A 13959-nucleotide genomic window follows, 5' to 3' on the forward strand; every position below is an offset into this window, starting at 1 on the left:
GAGCCTTTAATTTAACGCAAATCACAGTTAAACTCATCGAAAACACTTTCCTTGCTAATGCACATCAGGGAATTCGGAAGAACACAAGCTTTTAAGTAAGGAGGCTAAATCTTATTGGACGAATTAAAAAGTGGGTAACCGAGGGTAGGCTGGTTTTCCTCCCCTCTACATCCATGTTTGAGCTCCCTGCAGTTTGTATTTCATCACTAGCAGAGCCGAGGAAGGGGCAGGGGAGTGTCAGGTTTCCTGTCTGTGTACTCATGCTTTGACTTGGCTGAACACTCAGAGATGAGAACAGAGCCCACCCAGTATGTAACACTCTGAACACTGCACTACCACCCTTTATAAACTTAGCCAGTTTGGAGCACAAATGAAATGAGAGGAACGAGAAGTTTCCTCTCATATGAGATTCAAAAATTATTTGTAGCACAACACCAAGAGAAGTCTCTTTAAAGCTCTGTTATTTCTCACTTGGCCATTTAAAATAGGGAATTGCCAGAAAACAAAAAAACAAACCTGGACACAGCACATCAGCCAAAGTTTGTTGTTCAATGTAATTAAAAAAAAAAAATTTAATAAAAATGCAGTAGTGCCATATTGTCAGCTCAGTGTTGTTAACCCTCGAACAGCCAACTCCGCAAACATCCGTCTTGAGTTGTCTGGTGACGTGAACACTTGAACGTCGTAAACATAGGAATATTTCCCATCTCTAGCATCCACGCCATATGACATATATGTGGAATTAGCCCAGTGGACTCTGGTCACACCCACACAGTCAAGAGAAGATGTCAAACTACCAAAATAAGTTAAAAAAAATAAATAAAAAAAATGTGGGTGCAACATGAGCGTCTTAGTTTAGATGGAAATTTCATATCATTAGTGAACCTGAAGAAAAGATGGAGAATTTGAGGAACTGTTTGGTCAAAAAACAGGAATTCACATCGAGGCTACTGTGCGTTCACAGCCATGTTGGACCCATTCAGGTGTCTTCACTTGTCAACCATCTTCTCAGGACTCTGTAGGTGTGTACAGACACCGTCCATGTGGTCGATTGACAACTCCCTCTCTTCATGATTAGTGGACTTTTGAGACCTGAGCAAACTCCCAGCATCTCTCTGCCAAATGAAGGCTGCCAAAATAGTACAATCTGAGCAGAGGCCTGATTAGCCAGAATAACTGAAAACACCTGTGTGGGTACGCATGCCCTTTCACTAATTAAATTTATTTATAGTGAGGTGTCACACACACCTCCATCCCACTGTTGTTTTGTTGCGATGTAAGTGTTAAAGGGATTTAATGGGAGTTATATCTATTAAAAGGCGTTTGATAATACTCAGTGTAACTAAACGGGATCACAAGTCTTCCATCTGGTTGTACCACATGACAATCGAAGCAGGATATTCTATCATTTTGTGTGCATGTGCATTTCTCCAGTTCAGTGTCTCCAGTTGTTCGCTGGGTTTGCTGGGTAGCAGACAGAGAACATCGGTGTTACAAGGTTCCTCGCCCCTGTGAGAAAGTGTGCCCCTGTAATAATAATCCTATTTTAATCTGCCTCCTGAGGTTACTTGTCCTGGATTATCAAATTTGAAGAATGCTGCAAGGGAGGGAAGCTGAGACACACTGAATCAGTGGCAGTTTAAAGAGACATAACACTGCAAAACCATTTTAGAAACCGTGTGTGGAGCTTTTGTTATTTCACAACCTCAGAAGGAAAATCTTGAAGAGTTACTCTCATAGAATTATATGAAAGAATAAAATCTACAGTTTTTTAATGTTATTGCTGATGTGAAGACCAAAGAGATGATAGATTTTTTTCTGAGTCCTCATAAGCTATTTGCTCAAAGCGTAGTCAATTTTCATTGTTAATTTATTTTTGATCACACAATGTGTGATTTTAAACACCAACGGATAAAGTTAGCGTGGCATTTGTCCAAAAATAGCTACACGGCGAAAAAATAATGAAACAAATGATGGTTCTGCTCAAGATTTTGGGCTTTAAACAGAAAGACACAGAACAAACATATTCTGACTTAAACATATAGTGGCATGCAGATATTTTTGGTTTCTTTCGTTGAGGTCTCAAGAAGCTCAGAGCTGAGTTGCCTGATGTTACCAGTACAGTGGAGGTGAATGGAATTGAGTTTTGCTGATCAAAGTACTGAACAGAAAAATCACATTTGAAAAAATCAACACACTCCCTTTCTCTGCAGTTTGGATGGATTGACCCTTTATATTTCTATGTTTTAGTTGGACAGGATATGATGAGCTGTGACATGCCATGTAAAACGAGTCCGTGAGCATCTTCTAAAATTTAAAGAATTTTGCAAAATGGACTCCAGCATAATGGCACTTTATTTAGAAACATCTAACTGCATTCATTAGTTCGTTTTTGAGACTATTAACCTGCAATTTGGCAACTGACTGATTTTCAGTCAGATATTCAGATTCAAAAGCAAACTCTTCCGTTAAACAAATGTATTTAGGTGAAACAGCTCTTTAAAGAAAAATGAATGATGGAGGTTAATGGTTCGTTGCTATAAGTTACAGTGAGAGGAAGAGAACTACAGTGGCCTGTAAGGTTCAGTCAGTTTTCTCTCACACATTGCATTGTCAGAGGAGCAGCAATGCTGCAACCAAAAGGTTACAGGTTCAGTCCAATCCTCGCTTCAGGTCAACTGAAGCTTCACTCGGTGTCACTGAATCTTTTTCCCCGCTCTGAAAAAAAAAAAATTATTAAAATGTGCTTTGACCTTTTGGTTTATTCCGCTTCGGCTTCAGCTCATTTTTCCACAAAAACTGAGCCAGAAATGTTGAAGCTGTTTGCTCCCCACTCTTAGGAGAGTGTGGCAAATTACAAAATAACATAAACTTGAAAATATTAAACCATACTAAGTCAGTTGACACACCTGTACATTTCAAATGCAAATACTGTATTCTCTCTGACAACAGAGAGCCACTGGAGGATTCATATTAGCCGTTATGGTCATATCAAGATTTCATCAGTAAACTGCAACTGTCAGTTACCAGCATTTGATTTTTCTCCATTTTGTGCTGGTGACGCACCAAAACTGTCCAATGAATTTGTTACCTGTCAGTCCATATGCCTTCATGCTTACACCTCTTTGTTTGTGATAAGTTAGTTTGAACAGAAAATGACCAAAGTTTCATGTTGGATATTTCCATAGATCCATAATAACAAAACACTGCCCCTCCGTACTTCTTCATCTCACTCGTCAGCACATTGAATGCAGTGGTTGTGAGGACAGAAGGGCAGGTAAAGATGCTAAATCGTTCAGAGCCTTGTAAACAAATAACATTTTTAAAATAAATTCTAGAGGAGACAATGAGCCAAGTTCATAAAATTTTAGCTTAAAAGAAGAATTGCTGCTCTTTTCTGTTGCAAGGCTACCTCCTTTTCCTCTTTCAGGGTGATAAAACAAATGTATTTTCCATAAAAATCCTACTGCAGCTTCAGCTTGTGAAGCGACTCAAAGACATCTTTATCCCATCAGAGCAATTAGCTGAGCTCAGTGCTGAAAACAGTCAACGCAAGACCACATGAAACACACAGCACCTTCCTTTCATATCCAGAGTTTAAACTTTCCTCCTCAAGGCAGGTAGAGCCCCGTGTTAGCAGGACAAAAATATCTGTGCCTGGCTGCTTTGTGTTTGTTTATGTGAGCTTAACTGCACATGGTAATGAATGCATGTGTTTGTGTGTGTCATGGCGGACATGTGGTGTTACGCATTCTCGAGGCGTCGCATCCACAATTGAATCTGATTGGCTTTAATAACAAAACTGAACAGCGGCATATTTCTCAGCTCCCTCCGCTTGTGCCAAGGCGATGACGAGGACCAGATTCCTCAGGCCCGACGCTGAAATTAGATCAGACCAATCTGGGGAGAGCGTTTAGAGGCTCGCGTAAACGAACGTGCAAAGAAAGGGGAGAGATAATGCTGTCAGAAAATCATGAGATTATGGAAATAATTAGTTGTCATGGATATCAGTCTCTATTTGATGTGATTGGGTGGATTTATGCAGCTTCGGGAAGCCCCGGACGGTCGGTTGAGAGGGGGGTAAGATGGATAGGGAGACAAATTATTCTGCTTTGGTGTGGTGATGCCGCACCAGCGTTCATCTGTTCGGTCAGACGGTGATTACTGACAAACACTTTGCTTCTGTTTCACAGTTTACAATCGTTAAAACCAGATGAACCCTCCGTCGGATGAGAAATGATCTTTCCCTTCATTTTGCTAACGCTAATAAAATGTGTAAAATTGCTGTAAATTGTCAAATAAATGTAAATGCAAGAAAAACATCAAACAAAAGGCAGGCATGAGGGCAAAGGACTAAGACCAAGGACTATTTTTCTCTTTCAGTTTTATTTGAAGTTAAAACAACCTAAGCTGTAGTAGCGCTCTCTGACATCCTGTTTCCTGTTTCCTGCTGCAGAGGAAGGCGAGTACTTCCTGAAGGTTTTGATTCCCAGCTATGCGGCGGGTTCGATCATCGGGAAGGGTGGCCAGACCATCGTCCAGCTGCAAAAAGAGACTGGAGCCACCATCAAACTGTCCAAATCCAAAGACTTCTACCCGGGTAAGACACCACCACCACTGCTGCTAATGGATGGATGGATGGATGGATGGATATGCGGATGATGGGGTTGGGAAAATAAAGGAAAACTTCATCCTTTGATACTTCTACAAAGTAAATTTACTGTTTTCATTTTATTTAGGTATACTCAAAAAGTAAATGATGTACAATAATGACATAGTCTGTTACATATAACTTTATTTGCAAGATTCAAACCAAAATACATAAGCACAAAGTATGGCTCAATACGAGTTGCACGAAAACAATATAAAAGAACACCCTGAATGATTTGTAATTTTGTCTACATTTGAGCAATTATGCATAGAAATAACAAAATGAACCATCAGAAAAATCATAATATCTGCACTAAACAGTGTCTTAGTGTCTGAATAAGTTTTGCTTCATCGGCAGTGCAGTGAAAATAAATTTGAACAGTGATAGATTGATGGATGTACAGATGAATGAGGTCATGGGTGGATGGATGTGAAACGGTGAAAACAGCCAATGATCAGGCGGATGGAAAGGAGAGGTATATGGAACAGCTGCCTACACATTTATCCATCCATCTTCCTAAAGGAAATGAAGGGTGGAGGGAGTGTGTCAGGATGAACAGACGGATCAGTGTAAAGTGTTTTAACCCATTAAGGAAGCATTTCATTATCTCAGTCTTTATCCATCCATTTTTCATAATGTTAATACACACACCCAGAGACATACATTGTACATATACCCACAGTGAACAGCAGAGTTTTAGTGCCACGTTGCATTTGAGTGAGTCTTCTTCAGATCCGAGGAGCTGACCTGCTGCTTGTTGTTATGCGCTGACATTGACAATTACAGCCTGTTTCAACGCTGTGGAATAGATTTATGAATTTATAAAGGCTAAGCTGTCAGTGTGTGCGTGCATGCCTGTGTGTGTGTGTGTGTGTGTGTGTGTGTGTGTGTGTGTGTGTGTGTGTGTGTGTGTGTGTGTGTGTGTGTGTGTGTGTGTGTGTGTGTGTGTGTGTGTGTGTGTGTGTGTGTGTGTGTGTGTGTGACCCCTAAGTTCATATTGTGAGTTTGTGGGCTGGGTTCATGGTGCTCCCATCACACACACACTGACTCACAGTCCACCAAAGATCAGGATCCCAGGATCAGAGGTGAAATTGTATTTGTCTAAACTCTTCATTCTACGACGACATGACATGTGACTGGACCAGTGAGGAGCGGGAGCCTATGCGCTGTGTGTGTGTGTGTGTGTGTGTGTGTGTGTGTGTGTGTGTGTGTGTGTGCGCGTTTGTGTGTCAGCCGGCTCGTACTGTCCCGCCGTGAGTCAAAGGCTGGGTTGTTTGTTTGAGCTGTGGAAGAGATGGAATTGATGGCAGCATGCATTTTGTTTCTAATGAAACATATGTGAAGGTGCAACCGTGTCACCTACAAAATGCATGTATGTACTTTGATAAATGTGTTTATGGCTCACTGGCTATCCTTTTTGCAATCAAGGGGTGTCCTTGTGAAATATAGAAAGTGAAAATAGTAGGGAGGAGGCACTTTGATGCTGCAGACTGGGGTCAGCATCCTTTGCTTCACATCTTGTTAGGTTTAGGCTTCTGAAACTCCTGACGGGGTTAGGAAAAGATGTTGGTTTGGGTAAACACTAAATACAAGACTTGTACTTCAAGTCACCATTGATTTGTCAGTACTTAAAGAAGACCATAATGTTTTTCTCTAACCGCAACCAAGTGCTAGAGGTGCCTGAACGCATCCATAAAATCATTATCCATGCTTTAGCTGCCAGGAGTGGATGTTGTTGAAAAAGAAATGAAAGTTTTTTGCATGTTGCAGGTTTGCGAGTTTTTACAACACACGGACTCGACGGTAAAGACACAAAATCATCCAGACAAACTACATTTCCAGACCTGAGAGGAGTATCATTTGAAATACACCGTGCATGTGTGTCGCTCTGTGGTTTGAGTCCTTCTCTGCTTCCCCTTTGTATAACCTAAAAACCATGTGGAAAAAAGGGGTCGTCACGATTTAAGTGCCTTCATATGCATCCAGCTCAGCTCTGTGCACTCAGTGGCAGGCTGGTTGGTGGCAGATAGAATCAGTCTGGCGAAACACATTTATATGGCCACAATCTATTACCATGATGAGTACGTTTCTCTGTGACATAATATTCGCAACCTGCAGAGGGCCTGTAAGACGTAAAATGAACCCCAGAGGTAAAAAATTAGTGTCACATGTTTACACCGAAACAAAGCATCAACAGTCACAGTGAACAATCCCACCTCAAGTTAAACTCCCGGTGACTTCCCAGTGTTGTAGTAACGCCTGCGGAGTCTCTGATGTAATCGCCGCCCCTGAGCCAATCACAGCATGAGGTTTCTCCAGCTTTGCTAGACACTTCTCGGACACACAGCGTGCGGCTCTTAAATGTGTCTCAGAGCTTCGGTCTGGAATTTATTTTGGAAATTGGTATTGGTTTCTGTCTGTAAAGGGACACACAGAACTGCTGCTGCACCTAATAAGCATTTTAATGGGAAAGAAGACAAAGAAAATGTTTAGACAGTCAAGTCACAGTTGATGAGATTTTCCAGGTTTAGGCTAAAGAGCAACACGTTTAGTCAACCAGCTTAAAATGTGTTGGTTTGTGTAACAGTTGCCCTGCAGTCTTGGCTAGAACTCCAAAGACCACACTGGCTAAATAAAGCTCAGAATGTAGAAAATGAAAATAATCGAAAAACTAACAATCAATACCTAGACACAGATCCTAAACCTTTTCTTTAAGTTTATAGAGATTAAAATTTCACCTTTCTGCAACTGTAAAATGAACTTTTGCGTGCAAAGCTGTTGTTATTCTGTTTTACAATAAAAGAAAGAAAATTCAGGCAAGGATTTAGTTCTGCTGCGTTTCTTTTACTTTGAATCAAATGAAACTGATTACAGTTTGGGCTTTCTGAAACATGAATTTCAGTGAAATGCATTATGGAAATATTAGTCGTCAACACTGTGAATCATTTTCCTGTGAAGTTTAAATTCCCTTCGTCCTGTTCTCTGTTCTGCATTTACATTGTTTTTTTCCTCTGACTTTAAACTCCACCATGGCCTCCAAATGTTTACTTGGTTTGAAATTCAGCTCTCATTCTTGTTGTCTTGGTGTGTGCGCGCGTGTGTGTATTTAAGGGTGTATGAATGTGTGTATCAGTTCAGTGTTGGGGTCTGCAAACAAGCCGCCGTTGTTTGACACCAGCACACAAGACTCCTGAAATCTCTGCCAGCTAGAACAGATGCAAGGTGCAAAGCCTCCAAGATGCAGACACACACACACACACACACACACACACACACACACACACACACACACACACACACACACACATGCACCGAACACAATAAATTTACTGACAAAAGCACAAACTTATACAGTAAAAAATCTTAAATGAGCACATAAATCCAAAGACAGGTTGCACATGTGCACAGAAGAAGTGCATATAAATCCACATCAATATGCACACACACACACACACACACACACACACACACACACACACACACACACACACACACACACTCACACAAACACACATCTCCACACAGACATGGTTTCCAATCTTCTGGGGTTTGTTCGCCAATATCGCTGCAAAGCCAAGAAGAACTGGAGAGAAAGAGACGAGGAAGGGAGACAAGTGCAAGAAAGAAAGAAAGAAAGAGAGAAAGAAAGAAAGAAAGAAAGAGAAAGAAAGAAAGAGAAAGAAAGAAAGAAAGAAAGAAAGAAAGAAAGAAAGAGAGGGTTGTATGGGCCCAGTCTGAAGGAGAGGACTGAAGGAGCTGTGTGTGTGTGTGTGTGTGTGTGTGTGTGTGTGTGTGTGCGCCCTTCCTCTACACTGAAGGGGGCATCTGTATGCAAATGAGACACGGTTCTTCCTGGGTGACAAATCAAAAGGCCCACCTGCTGCAAGGGCTCGCCTGTGCGTGTGTGTGTGTGTGTGTGTGTGTGTGTGTGTGTGTGTGTGTGTGTGTGTGTGTGTGTGTTGGGAATAACAGGGCCAGTTTAATGAACAGAGTAGAGTTACTGCTGTGTCTTGGCCAAAGCGTGTCATTCCTCTCCTCTCAGTCCTCGGAAGACATTACTCGCCCTCCTTTCCTTCCCCCACTCTATTCCCCCACATGCACACACACTCTCATGCCAGCTGTCATGGAAAACCTGGAAGAGCTCACTGAAGGTTTGGGAATTTGATCTCATTGTCCTGGGAAATGTTAAAAAAAAAAAAAAAAAAAAAAGTTTAAACTTGTCATTGCAACTTCCTCATTTGGCCCAAATTTTAACACTTTTAACTTCCTCTTTTCAAAATAAATGCTCTTCACAGATTTGGTTGATGCAGTCCCGTGTAAGGTACATTTGTCTGGAGACTTTGAAGGAATAAATTACACCCCAGTTAAAGTGGTGTTGAGAATTTTGCCAAGGTCCTATGGAGTGAAAGCATCATCGAGCCAAAACAAGATGTTATCCAGCAACGAGAAAATCCGATATTTCAAAGCAGACGCTAAGAAATGTGAATCGCTTTCCAAAATGAGATCATCATTTTCAACTAAAATAAAGCACCTCTGGCTCTTACACACAGATTCTTTATCACAAAACTCTGGCAGTGTCTGGCAGCATTTTAAGCACAGAAAGTTGGCAAAATCTCAAACTGGATCCTGCAGATTAGAACTGTTGAAAGATGAAGCGAAGATAAAAACAAAATGCCCGTAATGAGATTTTTACAGTGAAAGCATAAATATATATGTAATATTTTTAAAATTAACTCCGTAATTGTCCCCTGGGGGAAATGTAGTCGCTCCAGCAGCAAAGTTAATGTGACGAGAGAGGACACTGCATGGAGAAACAAAAGAAAAACACGACATGAGGCTAAAAATAGAAAATTCAATTAGCAGCAGAGACAATAAGAATCAACTTAACAGGACGTAAACAACTGTGAGGTTAAAACAAGACTTTCCAACACATGCAGGGGGATTATAAAGCACGGGGACAGATAGATTCTTACATGTTTGGATTTTAGTTTGATTCGTTCATACGTATCGACTGAACGGATGCTACAGACTAGAGAATCAGGACTCTATTTTCAAACGCATGACCTTGACTTACCCAGTCCTCCTCTCCTCAGCCCATACTCCCCCACTCATGTACAGTATCACACTCTCCTCCCTCCACCCCTCTTTTCCTCTGTCTCCTTCTCTCCCTCCTTCTCACGCGTCTCTTCCCTATTTATTCATGCATCCTTTGGTCCAACTCCATCTCACCCATCAATCATTTCTCCCTCCTTCTCTCCCTTGCGTTATTCCATCACCTCCTCCCTCCGTCCCTCTGCTTCCTCTCTCCCTCCTCCCCTCCGACTCTCCTTCCATCCCATCTATCTGGAGAATAGTGCAGCAGCAGCACTTAAGTCGACGACCAATTAGCAAGGAGCAGCAGTACCGGGGAACGAGACAGGCCACTATTCATACTCTCGAGCGCGCGCGCACACACACACCCACACACACACACACACACACACACACACACACAGACACACACACACACACAGACACCACTATGCAACCCACCATTCACTATTATGGCACAACAGATTTATTACATACCCATACAGTACAAGGCAGTGCCGCCTCCAAATATAGCTTCTCTCTGTCTCTCTCTCCGTCTCTTTCTCTCTCTCTCTCTCTCTCTCTCCATCTCTTGCTCTCACTTTCTCTGGGCTAGCTGGGTACAAAAGGAATTATAGTATTTTATGACAGCGGCTGCATCCGCAGAGAGGCAATCAGCAAGCGACAGTTATAAAAAAGGACAACAAACAAACAAAAAAATCATTTCCACATAGGTGTAAGGACATAAAAAAACGACTCTGCGGGTTCTTGTGAGGGTGAATAATGCTGCCATTAAACCCAAAACCCTGTTAGCCGGCGCAGACAGATAAAAACTGTATGATCTTCTGTATTTTCTCACTTCTAAAGAAAAAAACGAATGGATCAACATTTGGGAAATGCTCTTATTTGTTATCTTTGCGCTGGTGAGACAAGAAGATGGACATCTCACCCTCTTGTGATGGCGCGTTAATTAAAGAAATGTCGAACTATTCCTTTAACCGGTTTCAGTAGCTCAGGTGACGCTGGCTCACCAGCTAATGAACGTTAATGGCATTAGTTACTCAAAAAAAAACACATACTAAATCTATGGCAACATCCCTTTCAGTGACGTAGTATTACATTGTGAGCCATTACTCCACTTTCACGAATTCATCCTAGACATTATGTTTGTTCAGGGTTTCCGCAGGTGCAAGTGTTTTACGTTTAAATATCTGAGGGTCTCCATTCGACTTTGTGAGAATTCACCCCAGAGGCTCATACATACGCACTGCTACTTTATTGTTGCCCTCGAGACTTAGTTTTGTGGTGAAGATAAATTTCAATTTTAAAAAACTTACTGTAAAAAAAAAAAATCTTCAACCTTCACGGCTACTTCTAATATTCCCAAAATGAACTCATTTGGATCTGCGGAGTAGTCACTCGACCAGCAGTCAGCAAAGATGAAGCCTCTGCAAGGCCGACATCTATTGGTTCAACAGTTTACGCAGAGAACAAATACGTCCACTGCCATTCCCCATAAAATATTCATTCACGACACCTGTTTTATAATTAGAATCGACCCCTTTCCCTCCTCTTCTTCTCCTCTCCGCTGGGATATTGACCTCGGTCAGACACGGAGGCAAAGCCATGACGATAAACTAAAAGCTGGAAATGAATTAGTATTGATGCCGTCAAAGTTTCCTTCTTCTGTCCTGTTGCCGTGTCGTGGTTCCAGTTGAGTTGCAGAGCCTCGGGGCTCAGTGTCCCCATTGAGTGATACAGTAGACGCTGAAATAATAATGTGAGTGTTGACCGGAGTTTTAATAAACTCACTGATGTTGCAGGGCAGAGATGGAGTCACATTCTGCATTATTTTTATCGTGCATCTGGGATTTCTTGTAGCAATAAGAGTTCAGTACAATACATTTTGTACAGATTCCTTACTACCAATATCATTTTTGGAGCCATTTGTCCGATTTCTGAGTCGCTCAGTCCTTTTGTTTAGTTTGTTTGTCTGGGTGAAAACTCAAGTGGCACCATTTAATTTCAACTGGACGCCTGAAAAAAGCAGACCTGAGTCCTGAGTTACTTGGTTGAAAATGAGAAAATGATATGGACCAGTTACCGTAAAGCAACAAATATCCTTAAACAGTTCCTCATGCTTTTAGAAACAAGCTCAACATAGTCAGGGCTTATTTAGATTTTTTTTTTTTTTTTTAAATAAGGATGTTTTTAAAAAAAAACCTGGAAATTGATCTGTGCTTATTTTGAATATTACAGAATACTGGAAAATCTGTGAAAATACATGTGAAAATGTCTTTAAGCCAATTTTTTTCCCCATGATAATTCATAAAAACTCAAAATGATACACCTTAAACCTTAACACTGCAGTTCTTAGTGAGCTAAGATGAACTAGCGCTGAATTTGTTTGTCTTTGCCGACAAAATCTCTGACCTCATGGGATGACAAGTTGCCCAAACATCCAGTAAAAGTGTCCGTTGTGAAATCACGTGTCTTCACGAACCTCAGTCTTTTGTCTGTAACTTGAACCTTAATTAAAACAAATACAGCAATACAACAAATAAAGAGAACTTTTCCACCGTGTTCTGAACCAAAGGGACATGGCGTCATCATAAGCAGAGCCCGAACACTTCAGAGGAATGGGTCCTTTTCTCTCGGTGTGTGTGTGTGTGTGTGTGTGTGTGTGGACAGTAATATCAGTCTCTATTTGTGCCTGTGCACCCCTCCCAGAGCAGGACACATTCCTGCAGAGGTGACTTCACCACCACATTTAACTCACTTCAATGAGCCCAATCTAAACTGAATCTGACTGTTTATGAGACAGACGAGGACCCCGTGTTCTGGTCTGACTCACGTTCACACAACTGCAGAGAGGAGCACATTAGTTTCTCATTAGTAGCTGAGAAAAGGCTGCAGCTCCACTCAGTCATATGTGATAATGATAGAACTCAATGCTCAATTGATTATTAGTCGGTCACATGGTGCAGGTCTATACTACATGACCAAAAGTATATGGACAATAAATGTAATGTAATGGCTGTCCACATATTTTTGATATACTCTATGAAAAAACAACAAAAGATTCTAATGGTACAAACAGAATAATAATTTTTAGTATGGATTTATGTCTGATCACTTCTGATTGTAGCTGTCTCAAACACCATCCAAACATTTTCTACAGTCTGTCTCTCTCGCTCTCTGTCTCCTCTGTCTGTCCTCTGTCTCAGCGTGCCACCATTTTAGAGCTTTGTCTTTAATCCCACGCCATGATTGCGGTCTTCAGTATTTAATATCCTGTCTAACACACACACACACACACACACACACACACACACACACACACACACACACACACACGAACACAAACACACACACACACACACACACACACACACACACACACACACACACACACACACACACACACACACACACACACACACACACACACACACACAAAACCAGCACACATCTGTCCCAAAAGGCCACATGAACTAACATACTAACACACACCTGACTCACACAACACACACACACACACACACACACACACACACACACACACACACACACAAACAGACACTGCTTCCAGTCTTTATCAACATTACTGATTTCAGCACTCTAAGCCTCTTATGCAGCTTTAAGCTCTCAGACTGAGAGATGGAAAACTGCAATATTACACATCCCTCACATCACTCTCACACACACACACACACACACACACACACACACACACACACACACACACACACTCATACACACATGCATATGCAACTCTAATGAATTTCCTGTTTGTTAGCCATTTCCCCCCTTCATTAAGCGACTTATTCATTACAAATGTCTGCTGTTTATCGGTTATAACGAGATGATTTCCATTAAATTAGATTCCTACTTTGGTTCCGTCTGAATTTGTCAAATTACTATGGTAAATTGACGCCAGTTAAAGTGTCTGCAGTCTGTCTGAGCTCAAGCATCACAGCTGATCAGAGCGCAGCCGAAATTTAAAGCCCTCAGCCCAGTGTCAGTCCCCTTACTTTATTAACCCTATTTGAGTTAGAGAAGAGATTGTCAACACATTTCTGATTTACGGTATGGTGTTTACATGCCTCACACCCTGGTCTTCAGGCTGCCTTCAGCTATTTTTCATTATTAAGCACGAATCGGTGTTAGGGATTTGTTTGGCACCGACGGCACTAAAATTAAACCAGCTATATGCTGTATATCTTAATGCTACTGAA

The 13959-nt window shown here is 41.4% G+C and overlaps 1 protein-coding gene across 1 annotated transcript in view; it reads left to right on the forward strand.

Moving 5' to 3' along the window:
* The window catches only part of nova2 (NOVA alternative splicing regulator 2), a 79451-nt gene that overhangs the window by 15849 nt on the left and 49643 nt on the right, over positions 1-13959 (forward strand). Inside the window, exon 3 of the mRNA XM_040131568.1 lies at positions 4457-4600. Coding sequence (XP_039987502.1) covers positions 4457-4600 — 144 coding nt within the window. The remainder of the gene's footprint in view (positions 1-4456; positions 4601-13959) is intronic.

Source organism: Xiphias gladius, chromosome 7, assembly GCF_016859285.1.
Source record: "Xiphias gladius isolate SHS-SW01 ecotype Sanya breed wild chromosome 7, ASM1685928v1, whole genome shotgun sequence".
Classification (NCBI taxonomy): Eukaryota; Metazoa; Chordata; class Actinopteri; order Istiophoriformes; family Xiphiidae; genus Xiphias; species Xiphias gladius.